The sequence below is a fragment of the Meles meles genome, chromosome 5 (assembly GCF_922984935.1).
Source record: "Meles meles chromosome 5, mMelMel3.1 paternal haplotype, whole genome shotgun sequence".
Lineage (NCBI taxonomy): Eukaryota > Metazoa > Chordata > Mammalia > Carnivora > Mustelidae > Meles > Meles meles.
Genome location: NC_060070.1, coordinates 8,782,586 through 8,802,646, shown reverse-complemented (window position 1 = coordinate 8,802,646; position 20,061 = coordinate 8,782,586). Strand labels below are relative to the sequence as shown.

General features: G+C 42.0%; 1 protein-coding gene across 1 annotated transcript in view; it reads left to right on the top strand.

Annotated features, from left to right (window-relative positions):
* FNDC1 (fibronectin type III domain containing 1) overlaps window positions 1-14,374 on the top strand; it is a 108,328-nt gene extending 93,954 nt beyond the window's left edge. The window contains exons 19-23 of the mRNA XM_046006351.1: window positions 3,863-3,942; window positions 7,294-7,323; window positions 8,082-8,243; window positions 10,596-10,718; window positions 13,579-14,374. Of these exons, the coding sequence (XP_045862307.1) occupies window positions 3,863-3,942; window positions 7,294-7,323; window positions 8,082-8,243; window positions 10,596-10,718; window positions 13,579-13,694 (511 nt within the window). The 3' untranslated portion in view covers window positions 13,695-14,374. The remainder of the gene's footprint in view (window positions 1-3,862; window positions 3,943-7,293; window positions 7,324-8,081; window positions 8,244-10,595; window positions 10,719-13,578) is intronic.
* Window positions 14,375-20,061: the final 5,687 nt, after the last annotated feature.

The window sequence follows — 20,061 nt, the reverse complement described above, 5'->3', positions numbered from 1 at the left end:
AATGGATAAAGCACCAAACGCATGAGGATCAAGCATGGTGTGCATGTAAACCAGCTCTCTGGGGAAGAAAAAGTCCCTGGTTTATGGAGCTTACCATTTTCTCTAGTGTGAGCACTCCCACCGTGACCAGTTCCAGCCTTCCAGTGGGCCTGCAGGATTCTTGAATATTTGATGATTGCTTCTCCCAAGCCCATGCAAATGAGCCCAGCACCCCACGGTCACATTAAGCCCCACAGTTATGGGGCAAAGAGCTCTAAATGATGTGTCTGTGGGTCTAAGGTCTCTCATATCCTGTATAGTTAGAGGAATATGGAAAAAGTTGAAAAAAAGTACTCTCCTTAAACAGAAATGTGCCAAAGGGGATAGAAACTAATTAATAGCCATGGGTACTGAGACTCTGCTGAACTAGCCGAGAACTTTCCTCAGGGTATTGGGGGTGCCATGGGCTTCCCTGAGCTAAACTTAGTTCATAAACTATTATCGATTTGTGGATTTGGCAAATAAAAAGCAAGGAGCAAACTGGAACCTGAGAAAGGACTTTGTTTTTTCCCTAATAGTGAGAGAAAATGGATTAATTAAGCAAACATAAACAACACATTTAAGACAGTGGAGCCAACACTCAGTTCTCTTTATTGTTTACACTTCCCCAGCACAGCCTCAGCATCCCCAAACTGAAAGAGGTACCGGAGGGGTTTATCTGCATAGCTCCTTGTGGTGGAACTTGAATCCCTGTCTCCTGACCCCCCTACCCCTCTGGCCAATGTTCTTTCTCCAACTTTTGCTGCCAGGCTGATCTTGAGTTTAGAATGTCAGGAGATGGTTATGGAAGATGAAGGTTTATTTGTTCTTTCAACTGATATGAAGGAGTGCCCATGATTCTTTCTATGCGTACTAGGTGTTTGCTCTGCACCAGACACAGGTGATGCACTGAGGGTGGAATGGCATTGGGAGCGGGAAGGGGGTGAGGGTAGAAGGAGTGGGGTAGGGTCAGGGTGGGCTCTAAAATACAGAGGAACTGTCCTCATGGAGCTCACAGTTCGGCAGAGACAGATTGTTTAGCAGCAGCATAAATATAAACGTTGACTAATCACTATCCTGAGGGAGACTTTTTTCCTGAGCTTGTGGGGAGGAGGTGGGCAGTGATGAGTTTTCCTGGGGAAATAGATAAGCAGTGGTGAACATGGAGAAGGTGGGTGGGGTGAGGCCAAGTTGTTTTAGGTGGAAAGCATGTCCAACAGCATGGTATGTTCTAGGAAGGGAAGGAGGCCAGGATGACGGGAGCAGGAGGAGAGGAGGCTGAACAGGCTGGTCCCAGAGGACATTGGGAGTCCCTTGTGGCTTCTCTCTTATCCTCCACCCACATTCAGTGCCCTGATAGGCTGGGAACAGTAGCTGCTACTGTAGCCTTCTCTCTGGGATGCCTGCTCAATTATTCTTTCTTCTGATGGAGGGCACTGGGCAGGGGCATAGAGAACATGTGGCTCTTCTACACAGATTTCCTCAAAACCCCGATGAACAGCCTGATGTAAGGACCCTTATTGTTTCCCTGCATTACACTGATGGGCCCACATTAGTGGTTCACATCCTTCTTCCATGGAGGCTATGTGTCCCCATTTTTAGTACTATCCTCGGAGCTTCTCAGGAACCCACCACCATCACGTCCCTGTAGGAGACACAAGAAGTCAGTCCCCTCAAGATGGGCCAGAATGTAAGACACCAGCTTTGATTCTTTATAACTCAGTCTTAGGATTGCCTGCCTTGTTCACCCAACTCAGTCCCAGACCACTCTCTGGAATCTGCGTAATTCATCCATCCTTCAAAGCACAAAGATTCTGACTGTGGGGGCTTATTCAGAAGAAGGTGTCAAGAACTTATGTAAGAAGGCAAGGCATGGGTTTCTCTTGTTACTTGGGTGAGGCAGAGACTGTTCAGAATATGAGATATTTTGGTTTCTAGAAGAAGTTTAATATGGTTTGGAAAACTGGAATCTTACTTTCCCCCCATAATTTTGTGCTTTTCTACTTCATGTATTTAAATTTGCTTTGATACATTCAGTAAGGTTCAAATGGAAGTATGTCTTTGGAGTTGGGCCATGCGGGCCTTTTTGGAGGACAGAGGAACTGTGGGGACAGAGAAAGTAGATGAGAACACTGGGGTTTCAGTGGGGAGACAGAATTGATACAGTGAAGGAATCAAACCAGTTTGGCATCCTGTACCCTCCCCACAATCGTAGAGCCATGATTCCCTCTGTGGACCTTGAGAACTGGTGTCAGGACCACTCAGGCTTCAGAAATGTTCAGCAGAAATATTTCATGTAGCCTCTGAGGAGCTGTCATTCCTTAGGGTTTGATTTCCCTTTTTAAGGAAAGAAAAAGTATCTTTAAAGTTTGACCAGTATCATTGACGTATGCCAAACCCACTGCCTGTAGAATTTTGTCTTAAATAACTCCATAACCACTGAATAAAAGCATGCATAATTGGGAAAACACAGACCACTGAGTGAATTGAGATTTGGAAACTCATATGTTCTTAATTGTGCATATCTTTTTTTAAAATGAAATTTAAAAAGGATTCTCTTCTAAATGAGATGTGAATGACTTTCTTGAAAGCCTGAAAAGAAGACTAAATTTACCAAATTAGCCTTTCTTTGCTCTCTGTTTATTCAAACCCAAAGTCAAATATTTCTGTGTAACCGTGAAGCCGGAGGCTCCCTTGGTGATCTCAGGAGCTCTGGAGGCTTGGCGCCAGGACCGTGGTGTAACAGACATATGCCTTTGCTCTCTGAATAAACTATCCACCTTTTGAAAATAGAGTACATTTTAATTAGCGCTTAGAACCTGTGTGTCAAGACTGACATCGGAGAAGACTTGTCAGGAACTCTCTGCAATGGCAGAGCCACCCCTTACAGGGGTTTCTTACCCCCTTCTTCACCTGTGAGTAGCTCAGGACTTGGAGAGCACAGGGAATGTCGGGTGTCCCAGAGGGAAAGGAATTACGGAGATTAACCGTGGATACAGTGGATCACAGCTGCTTTGTTGGTCTCTAATATTACTTCACCACCACTTTTTGTCCTGTAGCTCATCAGAGCAGAAAGCAAGATGTTTGGGGACTTCCCACCCACTCCGCCTATCAGTCTCCCTCTAGGCAAATGAGTACATTCTCTGTTCCAAGACAAGGATAAATCTGACAGCAAAACCTCTCCCAGCCTTTTCCATTTCCTCTTCTTGGACTTGCTTCTCTTTCCTGGAGGCACAGAAGCTCAGGACTCCGTGACTTTTAAAGCTCCAGAGCCAACCATAGCACTTGTCATGCACCCAAAACATCATTGTCTCGTTCGTTCCACTGAGGAGGCCAACCTCGGGAGGGGCTGGCCTTCCTTCCACCAACAATGAGTTGCATCATTACTGGGTCAAACACATGCTTTTTCACAGGGAGTCCGGTGATTAGAATTAGGTTAACTTTGAATTTTGCTGTAAGTGTCTTGCTGTTCCAGCTTCTCCCTCTTGAGCTGTGGAACTCAGGTGGGTTGGAGCAGGAGCATCAATCCAGGGGTGAGCCCATGTGGGCCACACAGCCTTGACGCCCTAAGGAACATACGCTCTCTACATGGCTTATTTGCCCCATGTGCTCCTTCTGCTGCCATCAGCCACATTGGTCAATGCTGTGAATTGTATTATTTTGAGTTATTGGAAAGTGAGAAAGTTCAGAAAAAATATGAATAGCAGCAATGTATGCATTTGTTATGAAAAAGCACTCAAACCCTGCCACAGAGTTAAGTGCTCAATAGTTTGAGCTCTGTCTTATTACACAGAAATTAAACAAGCTTCTCTTTCAAAAAACTGTTTTTTTGTTCCAATTTCAGGTATTATTTTAAAGTTCAAGCCAAAAATCCACATGGCTACGGACCCATCAGCCCTTCAGTCTCATTTGTTACAGAATCAGGTACCTGTGACTTTACATTCTCATTTCCCGCCCGTTTTCCTCAAAGACAAATAATTTGGAATCATGACTACAATAGAATAAAAACTGAAGAAGTGAAGTCCTCACTTTTCTATTTAGTGAGTCTTACTGGATATCACTTTATAAAAGAAACATCGTTTTCTTTGTGCTGTGTTAAAATCTGGACAAGAAAAATAAGAGGAACTGCCTGGAAAGTGGAAAGGTCACATTCCAAAGAAAGGAAAAAAAATCTAGTTTTCAGCCATGTGGGAAAGATAATTTTGAATCTCTCTGTAAAATATTTAGTTGCAGAGCTAATTTTTTTTATTACAAACAGCTGAAAAGCATAAATGTCCTGTGTCCTGAGAGTCATTTGCTTCTTCCAATTAGTCAAGTCTCCAAGATGGTTCTTTCACTAGGAGACAAAGAGGTCCTAATATGGAGAGTTCAATTAGAATACTATCCAATCTTAGAAGCAGTATTACTCAGAGGATGGCCCTGCACTGGGGGGGGGGGGGGGACACTTGGTGTACAGCGCTCTCCAGCCCTCTGTAAGATGTGGTCATCTTGTGGTCATCTGAAGCAGTATGCCCCGAGCTGGCCATGGTGACGGTCCTGGGTGGGCAGCCTTTCCACACAGGAAGCCACACTGGGAGCTGGCCCCTCTACCTCTAAGCCAGGCCACCTTCAGAGGTCCGGCTAAACCAGCTGTGCACTAAATTCGCTCTAGCTTCTATTCAGTTAGATTATTTCTCACATGTAGCTTGATCCCAGAATATTGATCACTGGAAGTTATTTTTAAATGTGTTGCTTTGAAATCTACTGACTCACAATTAAGTGGAAAAAATTAAAATCTTTCGTGAGAATAAGCTTCATATTGGAAATGTTGGCAAAGGACCTCAAGAGTGTTTTCATTTTTTTTTTCATTTAAGAAGTGTGTTCCTCATTAATAATTAAGAAAGAGTCAAAGAAAACCATTTTCAAGGGTTAATTTGCTAAAGTAGGGAATGTGTCTATGTTCATGGCTACATTTTCTGACAAGGGAATGGACCTTTGGTGACTATCAGAATTAACATGATAAAAGTCTATAGGAAAAAAATAATTCAAATCTAGAAAGCTTTCAAGAAATTGGCCCCAAATCTGAGAATAGAAATATAAACGTAATTTCTGAGACTGCAGTATCAATTGGAAAAGACAGCTCTCTGCTGTTCTCCCTCCCAAGAAAAGCCCCACCATGCCCCCACCCTATACTTTGTGACCCCTAAAGGATGGGTGATAGCACTCCAGGGCCCCGCATGCAGACCTCTTTTACCGTCAGATCCCAGGAGGTCCTCATGCACGCCATTTAACAATTACTTGAAATTTGACAATTATTAGCTTTGGCCATCTTCACTGTATTCAGTCAGTTTGTTCAAATTTCTCCTTCACTTTGCACAACCCTGCCGTAAGAGGTTAGGTTAACAACAGGAAGACTATCAAGTAATTGCATTTTGGCACTTGCCAAACGTAGAAAATACATGAGGTAGATGCATATGTGAGCCCAGGCTGCAGCATGGGGTCAACTTTTGATGTTCGTGTTGTGCTGTTGTTGGTTTACGTGTCCCCCTCCACCCTGGAGCATTTGAGGTTTTTTCCAGCAGACTATTGAAACGTAAGAGCAGGAGAGCAAAATGAGCGTTTACACTTATAGCTAAGGGTAGGTCACTCTTCTGTGGGAGGGAAGGAATGGTCTGTACAAAGGGGCAGCTCCCAAAGGGAGGTTTGGGGTGATGGAAATATTCTATGTCTTGATTGTAGTAGGGCTCCGTGAATCAATGCATGTGTTCAAACTCACAGGGTATTTACCCTAAAAGAGCAATCTTACTCCGTGATAATTTTTCAAAAAAAAAAAAAAAAAGGAGACTGGCCCATGTTATTTTATAAAATGAATTTTTTTTCTAAAACAGAATTGCTTAAAGACTAGTTCCGTATTTTTTTAAGATTTATTTATTTATTTTTAGAGAGAGAAAGAGAATTGGGGGAAAGGGTGGAGGGAGAGGGAGAGAGGGAGAGTCAAGAAGACTCCCCGACGTGGGGCTCGATCTAACAACACTGAGATCACGACCTGAACCAAAACCAAGAGTCAGATGTTTCTCCAACTCTGCCACCCAGGCGCTGCCATATTTTCTTAAGGGGCGTTACTTTGGCTAAGACATAGAGATGTTTTACATATAGCTTTATTGAGATGTAAGTGGTATACGGTAAGACGCACATATGTACGGTGTACAGCTCAATGTGTTTTAAAGTATATTTGCCCCCCTCAGGCCATCGCCACAATCACACTAGTGAACATCAATGTCACCCCAGCACGCTGACTGCTGCTGCGCAACCCAGCTCCCCTGCCCCCTCCATGGCCCATCTTCTCCCCTGTTAACAAGGAATAACTCATCTGCTGTGTGTCACTTTCGATTGGTTTGCGCTTCCTAGAATTTACGTAAATGAAATCATACAATACGAACTCTTTGTCTGGCTTCTTCCCCTCAGCAAAACCATTGTGTTCATATTGTTGTCTTATTCATGGTTCATTCTTTTAATGACTTTGCAATATTCTTTTAATTACTTAGCAATATTTCCTCATAACTTAACCACTTGCCATAACTTACTCGTTCACTTGTTCATAGACATTTGAGCTGCTTCTACTTTTTGACTATTACAAACAAAACTATGAACGCTCATGTACTAGTGTTTGCACAGACATGTGTTTTAATGCCTCTTGGGTAAAAACTTAGGAGTGGAATGGATAGATTATAGAGTAGGTGTATGTTTACCTTTTTAAGAAACCACAAAACTGTTTTCTCAAGACAGACACATCTTTTAAAAATGATGAGTATTGGGGCACCTGGGTGGCTCAGTGGGTTAAAGCCTCTGCCTTCGGCTCAGGTCATGATCCCAGGGTCCTGGGATCGAGCCCCGCATTGGGGTCTCTGCTCAGTAGGGAGCCTGCTTCCTCCTCTCTCTCTCTCTGCCTGCCTCTCTGCCTACTTGTAATTTCTGTCTGTCAAATAAATAAATAAAATCTTTAAAAAAAATGATGAGTATTGAATTATTCTGTTGTACTCCAAATCAAAATCCGACTATATTGACCCACAACTTCTATACAAATATCAAGGTCGTTTAACTAGAAAAGGGTATTTTTCAAAAGGAAATGTTTAGGAAATAAAAACTAAGGAAAACATTGGCAGCACTCGAATAAACTCTATTTGTACCTACTCCAGGGAGCTCTTCGGTTAGCTGTCTCTGCCACAGTAACATTTCATCAATTGCATGGTTATCAAATAGGATAGTGAGGTCAATTCTTTCTTTTTCATTTTACAGACAATCCTCTGCTTGTTGTGAGGCCACCAGGTAAGTTTCTCTTCTTGACAAACTTGACGTTCTAATAACCAAGTTGGATATTGACAACGAGATTGCTATGATTGCTCACAAGTAGAAATGCTAGACCATTTTTGCATTTTTATGATTTTCTGACAACCTCTTTAGTCTCCTTGGCCCCTTTATCCTGATCTAGGGAAAAGAATGATCTGGGAATTTTTTATAGGACCATAGAAGCCAATCTATATAAAAGAAACTGTTATGGGGTGACCAATATCTATAAAATAGATAACTTTATTTACATAATCTCTTTGAATATTTTAAATGGCTGAAAAGGTAGCAAAATGCATTAAATATACAACAAAATTTTACTTCATATTTCAAACAAACTGTGAAAGCCCTACTTCTTAAGTTCAAGACAGTTCTTGGGAGTGATGAGAACAGTGAAAGTCTATGAGGAGGGACTGCCAGAGGGGGGCAGGTAGGATGGCATATCCCAAAAGATCAAATATGCCATTATATCTTATTTTCCTCGAAGCATAAGGGCTTTTTCTTACTTCAAGAATCCCTTGTAGAAATTCAAATACTTTAAATGTGTTCAGGTATAAGAAGCTCCTCAGTTGTACTTCAGTGCCAAGAAAGAAGCAGAATGAGGAAAACAGTGCCTACTGGTGGGGAAAGCCCTGAGAGGAGGGGAAGGGCTGGTGAATAAGTCATATTCTCCGATATTTTGTGCGAGAATAAACATCGTGGAACGCCATGATTGAGAGAGTGTGTCTTGTGTTGTCAAGGTGGTGAGCCCATCTGGATCCCATTTGCTTTCAAACATGACCCTAGCTACACCGACTGCCACGGCCGGCAGTACGTGAAGCGGACATGGTATAGAAAATTCGTGGGAGTTGTTCTTTGTAATTCACTGCGGTATAAGATCTACCTCAGTGACAATCTGAAAGGTAGGTCTTTGAGGATGGTGAGGAATGGGGAAGCATGAGAAGGTATGTTATCGGGTACTGACTCGACATAGCAGGTGCGTCAGGATGTATTTGAGCCGTGGACCCACTATATCTCGCTGTGGCTTGAACACACATCAGTGTTTCAGGCTTTACTGTGGAGTTCCTCGTTTTTACTTTGACATCCAGAAATACACACACACTCGTATAATTTTTTAAAATCCACTACATTTTATTTTTTAATATATATATTTTTATGGTGGTAAAATATATGTAACATAAAATTTACCATTTTTTGGAAGAAAAAATGAAACAAGATGGGATCGGGAGGGAGACAAACCATAAGTGACTCTTAATCTCACAAAACAAACTGAGGGTTGCTAGAGGAAGGGGGGTTGGGAGAGGGGGGGCGGGGTTATGGACATTGGGGAGGGTATGTGCTATGGTGAGTGCTGTGAAGTGTGTAAACCTGGCGATTCACAGACCTGTACCCCTGGGGATAAAAATACATTATATGTTTATAAAAAATTAAAAAAATTTTTAAAAATTACCATTTTTAACCATTTTTAAGTGCACAATTCAGTGATACTAAATACTAAATATATCCATCACCACTACCCATTTCCAGAGCTTTTTCATCTTCCCAAAATGAAATTTATACTCACTAAACAGTCTCTCCATTTCCCCTCTTCCAGCACCTGGTAAGCTCCATTCTATTTTCTATCAGTATGCATCTGCCTATTCCAGGTTCCTCATAGAATTGGAACTATATATCTGTCCCTTTGTCTTGAAGTCTTGAAGGTTCATCTATATGGTAACATATAAATGAATCTCATTCCTTTTGAAGACTGAATAATACCCCATTATATGGATAGACCACATTTTGTTTATTCATCCATCATTGATGGACATTTCTGGTCATTTCCGCTTTTGCAGCATTTTGAATAATGCTTTAATGAACCCTCGTGTCTGAGTTTTCGTGTGAATTCCTGTTTTCAGTTTTCCTGGGCACATGCCTGAGAGTACAATTGCTGGGTCATATGGTGACTCTGTGTTTAAGTTTGGAAGAACTGCCGAACTGTTTTTCCAAAGTGGCTGTAACATTGTACGGTCCTCCAATAATGTGAGTGTTCCAGTTTCTCCACATCATAGCCAGAACTTACTCTTTTCCATGTTCTTTTTTCCCCCATTATGATCATCCTGGCAGGTGTGAAGTGCTCTCTCATTGTATTTCTTTTAAATACATTACTTTATAAATATGTTATTTTTTAAAATCCACTACATTTATAAATGAGGTCCAAAATTCTGTTAGAGTGTAAAGGCCAATTTTCTTTGCTGTGTATTCAATAATACTAGATAAGAGTGTAAGCTAGAAATATCAAGGAAAAGCCACTCCCTTCCCGCCCTTGCCATTGCTACACCTTTATGCAGAAAAAAATGTAGATGATGAAACATACCTCAGTATTACTTGTTCTGTGCCTGAACAAAAATTACATTATTTTCATTACGGTAGGAGATTGAAACAAAAAATACCATAAGCACCTTGAACTACTAACATTTCAAAATGTCATTTTTACCCAGCTGGCTTTGATTCCCCTACCTACACAAATCTGTTTTTTATTTTTAAACTTGTATACTTTTAAATTTTTAGTACATACATTTTTAAAACTTTTCCTTAGCTGCTACAGATTTTTTTTCTTGCTAGTGGTGATCATTTAAAGACAATGTCAAAACAAAGTCTTCTCTACCATTCTCCTCTCTGGCAGTTTCTCAGTGCCTCTCCCAAAGCCTACTGTCTGTTTCTCTCTGCTCTTTTTTTTCTCTCCCACCATTGTGCTTGCCCTCCTCTGCATCAGAATTCCTGGCAGCCATCTCCAGTGTCCCAAGGTCGACAGAAAAAAATGCCCTACTGTGCAGCGGTGGTTCAGGACCACGGACAGCAGCTTATGCCACAGATACACACCCTACTTCTAGTTGTGTGTGAAAATAGGTTCTTCTGTTTTTTTACAGATTTCATGCCTTTTGTAGTTATTTCATAATACATTCCTATTGTGGTTTTATCGATTCCTTTTTTAAAATCAAGGAGTAAAAAGGCCTACCATCTATCGGCTGAAACTGCCTATAATATTAATAGTTTCCATTTTTTGAGGACTTGTTAAGTACTTAGTGTATGTGATCTTGCTGAATCCTTACAACACTTTGACCTTGGTGCCATTATTACTATTTTTCCAACATGGAAAGTATGACACACCAAGTTTAAGTACCCAGTTCAAATGGTCTCCAAAGCTTGTGCAAACTCTTGGAAAAGTGTATCTGTTTTGACCAGTCACTAACCCATGATATTCCCTTATGCAGACACATTCTACAGCATTGGGGACAGTTGGGGAAGAGGTGAAGATCATTGCCAGTTTGTGGATTCACATCTTGATGGAAGAACAGGGCCTCAGTCCTATGTAGAAGCTCTCCCTACCATTCAAGGTAATTCACACAAAGTCCTGACTATACTACCCTGTGGGTTAGGAAAGGAGGGCTAATATAAGGAGGAAATCATCATAGCTCTCCTTTTTGCTTACCACTTAAAGATGGATGTTGACAGCATTTTGGATCGTATAGATAAGGAAACCAACAAAATACTCCAACCATGTGCTGGAATTGGTGTAAACCTAGGAGAGGCTGGGATACAAAGGAATATAAGACCTTGTCCTTACTTCAGAAAAATCTCTTCCCTGCTCCATAACTGGGAAGAGGAAATAAATATGTGAAAGGCAACTAAGAGTGAACAACTTAAAGTACAGATAATGACAGGAGTTATATCACATAGTTGAACTATTTTTAGGTAATTGTGCAGGTTGTAATCACTACCTGAGTTCAGGGAAGGCAGGCTAGTTGAGGCTGTCAGGAAAGAAGAAACAGAGTCTGAGCTGAGTCATAAAGACCTAGACATGTAAAGATTAGTCTTCCAGGCAGAGGACAGCATGCACACAGGTGCAGAGAAGGAAAGGTAAACAAACATGCAAACCAACCATAGCTTATCATATACTTCAGGAGGTAATGTAGTAACTATTTCATTATGGTATCACAGGGTACCATACCATACCAGAGAACAAAAATATTAATCTCAAAGTTTAACAACCTGCAGTATGCTACTAACTCCCTCAAATGCCAAAACAAGAAAATAAACAGAACAACTGAATGAAGTCCAACACTCTTTCCATTATGCACTCAACTCTTAGTGATCTGGCAATTTCAAAACACGAGATGCTCTATCAGTTTTTTTAAATTGGAAAAAAAAATACGATTGGCTGGTAAACATAAATTGCCTATTTTCAGAGAATTAAGATAGAGTAAAATATACAGAAGAGAAAAGTAAGTGTATTAGTCAGAGTTTTCCAGAGAAACAGAACCAGAGAGAGAGATAGAGAGGTGTCTTAAGGAGTTGGCTCATATGATTATAGAGGCAGTCAAGTCCAAAATCTGCAGAGCAGGTCAATAGGCTGGAGGCCCAAGGAAGAGTCTAGGTTGTAGTTTGTGTCTGAAGGCAGTCTACTGGCAGACTTTGTCAGGGAGAGTAATCTTTTCCTATGAGGGCCTTCAACTGATTAGATGAGGCCCACCCAATTATAGAGAGTAACTTACTTTGTTCAAAATCTGATGATTTAAAAGTTAATCTCGTCTAAAACTATTTTTACAGAAATATCTAAAATAATATTTGACCAAATATCTGAGCACCATGGCCTAGCCCTGTTGGCACACAGAATTAACCATCACAGTTAGTATACAAAATATATAACATTTCTTCCTTTTTTCAGGATCTTCCATTGACCCAGGGTTACTATGCATTATTTGTATTTTGCTGTGGTCATGGTTTTGGTTCTGAGCAGAGGTGTTGCCTAACCAGCATGCTCACTGGTAGGATGGCAGGTAACCTTTCATCCGGCAAGAGTAAACAGGGCCAAAGAGTAGTTGCCAAAAATTTTTTTTGAATGGGCTGGGGCCTCACTTTTACTTTAAAGTATAATGGCTCAAAAGTGCAAAAAAAAAAAAAAGTGCTATCGTATTCTTTCCTTGAGAGATTTACCTGAAAGATCTAAAATCCTACCACAGACTTCAAGAGTTAAACCTGGAGGCTTGAGGTTCTAGGCAAGTCTCAAGGTCCTAAGTGCTGGCAGTTTGTTCACCCTGTGGGGAGTCTCCATAGAGAGCGGCTACAAATGATCTTCTTTTGTGCAGAGAGAGAAATAGGGGACTAACAAACACGCTTTCCCACCTGTGCCACACTCGTGTGGGGACTGGATTATCCCCTCAAATCATGTCTGGTATAAACCCAAGGGGTTATTGTGACCCACATAAAAATGGTAGTATTTATTTGGAAGTAACTTTTGTTATAAGAACAATTCCTCAGAGATCTTCTGTCTGAACAGAGGTTCTAAGGATGAGAATTTTTCTCTTGGTTTGGCCACTTTTGATACTACAGTTGTGACACCAATTCCAAGTGTGGGATTTTCCCACACCAATAGCAATTCTTGGACATCAGCTGGATGTACTACAAATTATGTCTGTTCTGACACTGTGTTCCCAGAGGTGGCATCAGATCACACAGGTTAAGGGCTCAGTCCCATATGACTGAATGCCCTCCCCCAACAAACAAGTCCAGACTGCCATCTGAGTGTCTGACCTATTGGCTACATATTGGAGGGTCCTACTGCCTACTGCCCCTTCTTGGGTTTGAGTAATTTGCAAGCGTGGCTCACAGGACTCAGAGAAACATTTTACTTACTAGGCTACCTACCAGTTTATTACAAAAGTGTACAATTTGGGGGCTGCCGGATGGAAGAGATGCAAGGGCACAGTGTGGGGAGAGAACGCAGAGTGTCCTCTCTGGGAGCGTGACCCTCCCAGCATCTGCATGTGTTCACCAACCTAGAACTTTCAGAACCTGGTGTTTTTGGGGTTTTCTGGAGACTTCATTATCTAGGACTGATTGAAGAAAACATTGACCCTTCATGACTGAACTCAATCTCTAGCCCCTCTCCCCCCACCCCCCGCAGAGGCCAGGAGGTGGGACTTTCACCTCTAATCCCATGATTGGTCTCTCTGGTGACTAATCCATCCATAGATGCTTTCTGAAAGTAATCCCATCAGCATAAACTCAGGCGTGGTCTAATGGGGTTTGTTAGGAATATCAAGATGCCTATACCACTCTCATCACTTAGGAAGTCCTAGGGTTTTAGGAGCTGTGTGCCAGGAACAGGGATGAAGACCAAATAAAGATTTCTTATTATCAATCACAATATCACAGATGCATTTTCTTTCCCTTCCTCTCCTTTTACCCTTGTAGGCTACTTCCGCCAGTATCGCCAGGAGCCAGTCAGCTTTGGCAACATCGGTTTTGGAACCCCCTATTACTACGTGGGCTGGTATGAATGTGGGGTCTCCATTCCAGGGAAGTGGTAACCACAGGAAGATCGTACCGAAAGCTCACCCATCCGGCCCCCTTGACTAACTTGCACTAGGGACTGTGAGCAGAAAAAGACAGTGTTCCAAGCCCCACGGACCCCGGGTTCCAGCAAGACCACGTGATGGACACTGGACATTTCAGGCATCTCCCCTCTGGGACTCGGTCCTACTTACTGGCCTGGACTACACACAGAATTCAATGTTGCTGGTTTACTTCGCTTTTCCACGTGTTTTGATTGTAATAGCACCTGCCAGAGACAGCAGAAACACACGGCTGCAGGGGATGCCCACTAACTCACTGCAGTCTTCACACTTCATAGGCACAGAAGTCTGTTCCAGGGAACAGCATCAATATGCTGTGCTTGCTTCATGGAATGCTGCACACTTTCTCTTTTCTCACTGGACTCTTCCAAAAGTCTCCAGATCTAAGCTTCAGATCTCTCACTATGCAGTAGAACTGAGTTACTAAAAACAAGACCAAAGGAAATATATCCACACTTAAGATTTATTCCGTGGGTGTACCCATTGCTAGACCAAATGTATCAAATCATATTTGTAAATTCTCAATTTTGAAAGATATATATATGTGTATATAGGCATATACATATCCTTACTTGTCTGCAAGAACATTGATTAAAGTGGCTAAATTTGTACTTGTTTACTAGATAAATGTGTGTGGGACTTTTTGGAGCAAATGTTCTCTTTATGAGCCTCTTTTAGAAGTGTCCAAAGAATCTGTACTCTGTGTAATGAGAACAGCAAAGTGATCGCTGCTGGACTCTGGGGGTGATGGGGAGCTGGCAGTGACAGCGACTGACACCGGCCACCTAGATGCAAGCCGAGTGCTTTCTACCTCAGGAGACAATCTTTTTTTTTTTTTAAATTATGTTATGTTCGTCACCGTACAGGACATCATCAGTTTTGATGTAGTGTTCCATGATTCATTGTTTGGGTGTAATACCCAGTGCTCCATGCAATACGTGCCCTCCTTAATACCCATCACCGGGCTAACCCATCCCCCTACCCCCCTCCCCTCTGAAAACCTCAGATTGTTTCCCAGAAAACATAGTGTTTCATGGTTCATCTCCTCCTCTGATTTCCTCCCCTTCACTTCTCCTAACGTCCTCCATGCTATTCCTTATGTTCCACAATTAAGTGAAAGCACATGAAAATTGTCTTTCTCTGCTTGACTTATTTCACTCAGCATAATCTCCTCGAGTCCCATCCTTGTCGGTGCAAATGGTGAGTATTCATCCTTTCTGACGGCTGAGTAGTAGTCCATTGTATATATGGACCGTATCTGCAGGAGGCAATCTGTCCAGACCCTGGTGAAAACTACCACTTGCTTCTATGGGGGCATATCCAGTATGTTTTCAGAATTACCAAGGTTTTCGGTCCCAAATGATTTATCCTTTCTTCTTCCCTGCCTGAGTAGTTCCTCCTCAAAATACATGCTTGTTATCCCTTTGGACGGCAACACGCCAACATTTATTTAAGGACACATTATTCTAATTCTTTTTCAAACATGGTGTCCTTTCCGTGTGCTTGGCTGTCCCATGTAACCAGACAGCTCCGTGGCATGAAGGTTTTGTCTTCTTTCATAAAGGTTTCACATTGGAGAAGTGCGGAGGGGGCGCACGCTGGAGGCGTACCCTTTTCTGGGGTCCCGGGGCTACTATGGAATGATTTAATGGCAGAATGCAGTCCAGCTTCCAGGCGTCCATTCCTTTCAGTGCCAATACTGTGTTGAGGGGCGGCCTGATGTATCAGATGGGTTCAAAGGTAAAACTTACAAGGAAACTTAGCAGGATCCTTTCCATGGGGCTGTGAAAGCTGATGTTCTCCTCAGATTCCACGATCCCCTTTCCACAGTAAACAACAGTAAAGAAAATGCAAGCATTCTGACAGCCTGGGAAGTACTAGAATTCCTTAGGGAGCAGATTAGATACCAAGTTCATCTATCACTCACAGTTTGGTTTGCAAAACAGGATGGGAACCTTTAAGTAGCTTTTAGGGCTCTTGTCCATGAAAGAGGGATTATTTTTAAAAAGATATTTAAAAACCTTGTTTTTCACACAGATAACATTCAACATGCTTCATAAGGCCAAGCGAAAGATATGGTCTTCAGATATAAGTGACTTTTCCTGATAAACACATAAGTGGCTTCCTTCGTTTCTCCCACCCACCCCTCTGGAACTTCTGTCCAGTTTCAGCTTCCACCAGCCTGCTATCGGAGACTGGAAAAAGATGCCAAAATGAGGCCCCTGTCGGGGAGAGCACCAGCAGATTGCACATTTCCTGAAAGTGTCTCCTCTGGTATAAATAATTCATTAGCATGTACGAGAGAAGAGCCATTTGGTCAGTTCCACAAGCCTGTCTTGGTGCTGGGGCCCCTTTTGGAAGACACACGTATCCAGATCAGCACTGAGAGGAAGCCCCCCTCACCCTTTGCAACTCACACATTGAAGGGCAATTTCCCTGCCTCACCCCAAAAGGGCCGGATGCTCGGGCCACATCTTAAAGACATGGGTCGCTCAGGAGTTTATGCTCACCTCGCAGAAAGCCAAAGAAATTCCCTGGCGTTCATTCACACGATGATTTTCAAGCCCTGCTTTCCTCCTCAGACTGTAATTCATTCTGGAAATCTAAACTTCTATTAAAAATAAATGTTGGCAGTTTTTTTTTTCCATTTTATTTATTTTTTCAGCGTAACAGTATTCATTCTTTTTGCACAACACCCAGTGCTCCATGCAAAACGTGCCCTCCCCATTACCCACCACCTGTTCCCCCAACCTCCCACCCCTGACCCTTCAAAACCCTCAGGTTGCCCCAACCTCCCACCCCTGACCCTTCAAAACCCTCAGGTTGTTTTTCAGAGTCCATAGTCTCTTATGGTTCGCCTCCCCTCCCCAATGTCCATAGCCCCCTCCCCCTCTCCCAATCCCACCTCCCTCCAGCAACCCCCAGTTTGTTTTGTGAGATTAAGAGTCATTTATGGTTTGTCTCCCTCCCAATCCCATCTTGTTTCATTTATTCTTCTCCTATCCCCCTACCCCCCCATGTTGCTTCTCCATGTCCTCATATCAGGGAGATCATATGATAGTTGTCTTTCTCCGATTGACTTATTTCACTAAGCATGATACGCTCTAGTTCCATCCACGTCGTCGCAAATGGCAAGATTTCATTTCTTTTGATGGCTGCATAGTATTCCATTGTGTATATATACCACAACTTCTTTATCCATTCATCTATTGATGGACATCTAAGTTCTTTCCATAGTTTGGCTATTGTAGACAGTGCTGCTATAAACATTCGGGTACACGTGCCCCTTCGGATGACTATGTTTGTATCTTTAGGGTAAATACCCAGTAGTGCAATTGCTGGGTCATAGGGTAGTTCTATTTTCAACATTTTTTTTTGTTTTGTTTTGTTTTTTTTCCATTTTATTTATTTTTTCAGCGTAACAGTATTCATTCTTTTTGCACAACACCCAGTGCTCCATGCAAAACGTGCCCTCCCCATTACCCACCACCTGTTCCCCCAACCTCCCACCCCTGACCCTTCAAAACCCTCAGGTTGCCCCATCCTCCCACCCCTGACCCTTCAAAACCCTCAGGTTGTTTTTCAGAGTCCATAGTCTCTTATGGTTCACCTCCCCTCCCCAATGTCCATAGCCCCCTCCCCCTCTCCCAATCCCACCTCCCCCCAGCAACCCCCAGTTTGTTTTGTGAGATTAAGAGTCATTTATGGTTTGTCTCCCTCCCAATCCCATCTTGTTTCATTGATTCTTCTCCTATCCCCCTACCCCCCCATGTTGCTTCTCCATGTCCTCATATCAGGGAGATCATATGATAGTTGTCTTTCTCCGATTGACTTATTTCACTAAGCATGATACGCTCTAGTTCCATCCACGTCGTCGCAAATGGCAAGATTTCATTTCTTTTGATGGCTGCATAGTATTCCATTGTGTATATATACCACATCTTCTTTATCCATTCATCTGTTGATGGACATCTAGGTTCTTTCCATAGTCTGCCTATTGTAGACATTGCTGCTATAAACATTCGGGTACACGTGCCCCTTCGGATCACTATGTTTGTATCTTTAGGGTAAATACCCAGTAGTGCAATTGCTGGGTCATAGGGTAGTTCTATTTTCAACATTTTGAGGAACCTCCATGCTGTTTTCCAGAGTGGTTGCACCAGCTTGCATTCCCACCAACAGTGGAGGAGGGTTCCCCTTTCTCCACATCCTCTCCAGCATCTGTCATTTCCTGACTTGTTAATTTTAGCCATTCTGACTGGTGTGAGGTGATATCTCATTGTGGTTTTGATTTGTATTTCCCTGATGCCGAGTGACGTGGAGCACTTTTTCATGTGTCTGTTGGCCATCTGGATGTCTTCTTTGCAGAAATGTCTGTTCATGTCCTCTGCCCATTTCTTGATTGGATTGTTTGTTCTTTGGGTGTTGAGTTTGCTAAGTTCCTTATAGATTTTGGATACTAGCCCTTTATCTGATATGTCGTTTGCAAATATCTTCTCCCATTCTGTCAGTTGTCTTTTGGTTTTGTTAACTGTTTCCTTTGCTGTGCAAAAGCTTTTGATCTTGATGAAATCCCAATAGTTCATTTTTGCCCTCGCTTCCCTTGCCTTTGCCGTTGTTCCTAGGAAGATGTTGCTACGGCTGAGGTCGAAGAGGTTGCTGCCTGCATTCTCCTCAAGGATTTTGATGGATTCCTTTCTCACATTGAGGTCCTTCATCCATTTGGAGTCTATTTTCATGTGTGGTGTAAGGAAGTGGTCCAATTTCATTTTTCTGCATGTGGCTGTCCAATTTTCCCAGCACCATTTATTGAAGAGGCTGTCTTTTTTCCATTGGACATTCTTTCCTGCTTTGTCGAAGATGAGTTGACCATAGAGTTGAGGGTCGATTTCTGGGCTCTCTATTCTGTTCCACTGATCTATGTGTCTGTTTTTGTGCCAGTACCATGCTGTCTTGATGATGACAGCTTTGTAATAGAGCTTGAAGTCCGGAATTGTGATGCCACCAACTTTGCCTTTCTTTTTCAATATTCCTTTGGCTATTCGAGGTCTTTTCTGGTTCCATATAAATTTGAGGATTATTTGTTCCATTTCTTTGAAAAAAATGGATGGTATTTTGATAGGGATTGCATTAAATGTGTAGATTGCTTTAGGTAGCATAGACATTTTCACAATATTTATTCTTCCAATCCAGGAGCATGGAACATTTTTCCATTTTTTTGTGTCTTCCTCAATTTCTTTCATGAGTACTTTATAATTTTCTGTGTATAGATTCTTAGTCTCTTTGGTTAGGTTTATTCCTAGGTCTCTTATAGTTTTGGGTACAATTGTAAATGGGATTGACTCCTTAATTTCTCTTTCTTCGGTCTTGTTGTTGGTGTACAGAAATGCAACTGATTTCTGTGCATTGATTTTATATCCTGACACTTTACTGAATTCCTGTACAAGTTCTAGCAGTTTTGGAGTGGAGTCTTTTGGGTTTTCCACATATAGTATCATATCATCTGCGAAGAGTGATAGTTTGACTTCTTCTTTACCGATTTGGATGCCTTTAATTTCTTTTTGTTGTCTGATTGCTGAGGCTAGGACTTCTAGTACTATGTTGAATAGCAGTGGGGATAATGGACATCCCTGCTGTGTTCCTGACCTTAATGGAAAAGCTTTCAGTTTTTCTTCATTGAGAATGATATTTGCGGTGGGTTTTTCATAGATGGCTTTGATAATATTGAGGTATGTGCCCTCTATCCCTACACTTTGAAGAGTTTTGATCAGGAAGGGATGCTGTACTTTGTCAAATGCTTTTTCAGCATCTATGGAGAGTATCATATGGTTCTTGTTCTTTCTTTTATTAATGTGTTCTATCACATTGATTGATTTGTGGATGTTGAACCAACCCTGCAGCCCTGGAATAAATCCCACTTGATCGTGGTGAATAATCCTTTTAATGTACTGTTGAATCCTATTGGCTAGTATTTTGGCGAGAATTTTTGCGTCTGTGTTCATCAAGGATATTGGTCTGTAGTTCTCTTTTTTGATGGGATCCTTGTCTGGTTTTGGGATCAAGGTGATGCTGGCCTCATAAAATGAGTTTGGAAGTTTTCCTTCCATTTCTCTTTTTTGGAACAGTTTCAGGAGAATAGGAATGAGTTCTTCTTTAAATGTTTGGTAGAATTCCCCTGGGAAGCCGTCTGGCCCTGGGCTTTTGTTTGTTTGGAGATTTTTGATGACTGTTTCAATCTCCTTACTGGTTATGGGCCTGTTCAGGTTTTCTATTTCTTCCTGGTTCAGTTGTGGTAGTTTATATGTCTCTAGGAATGCATCCA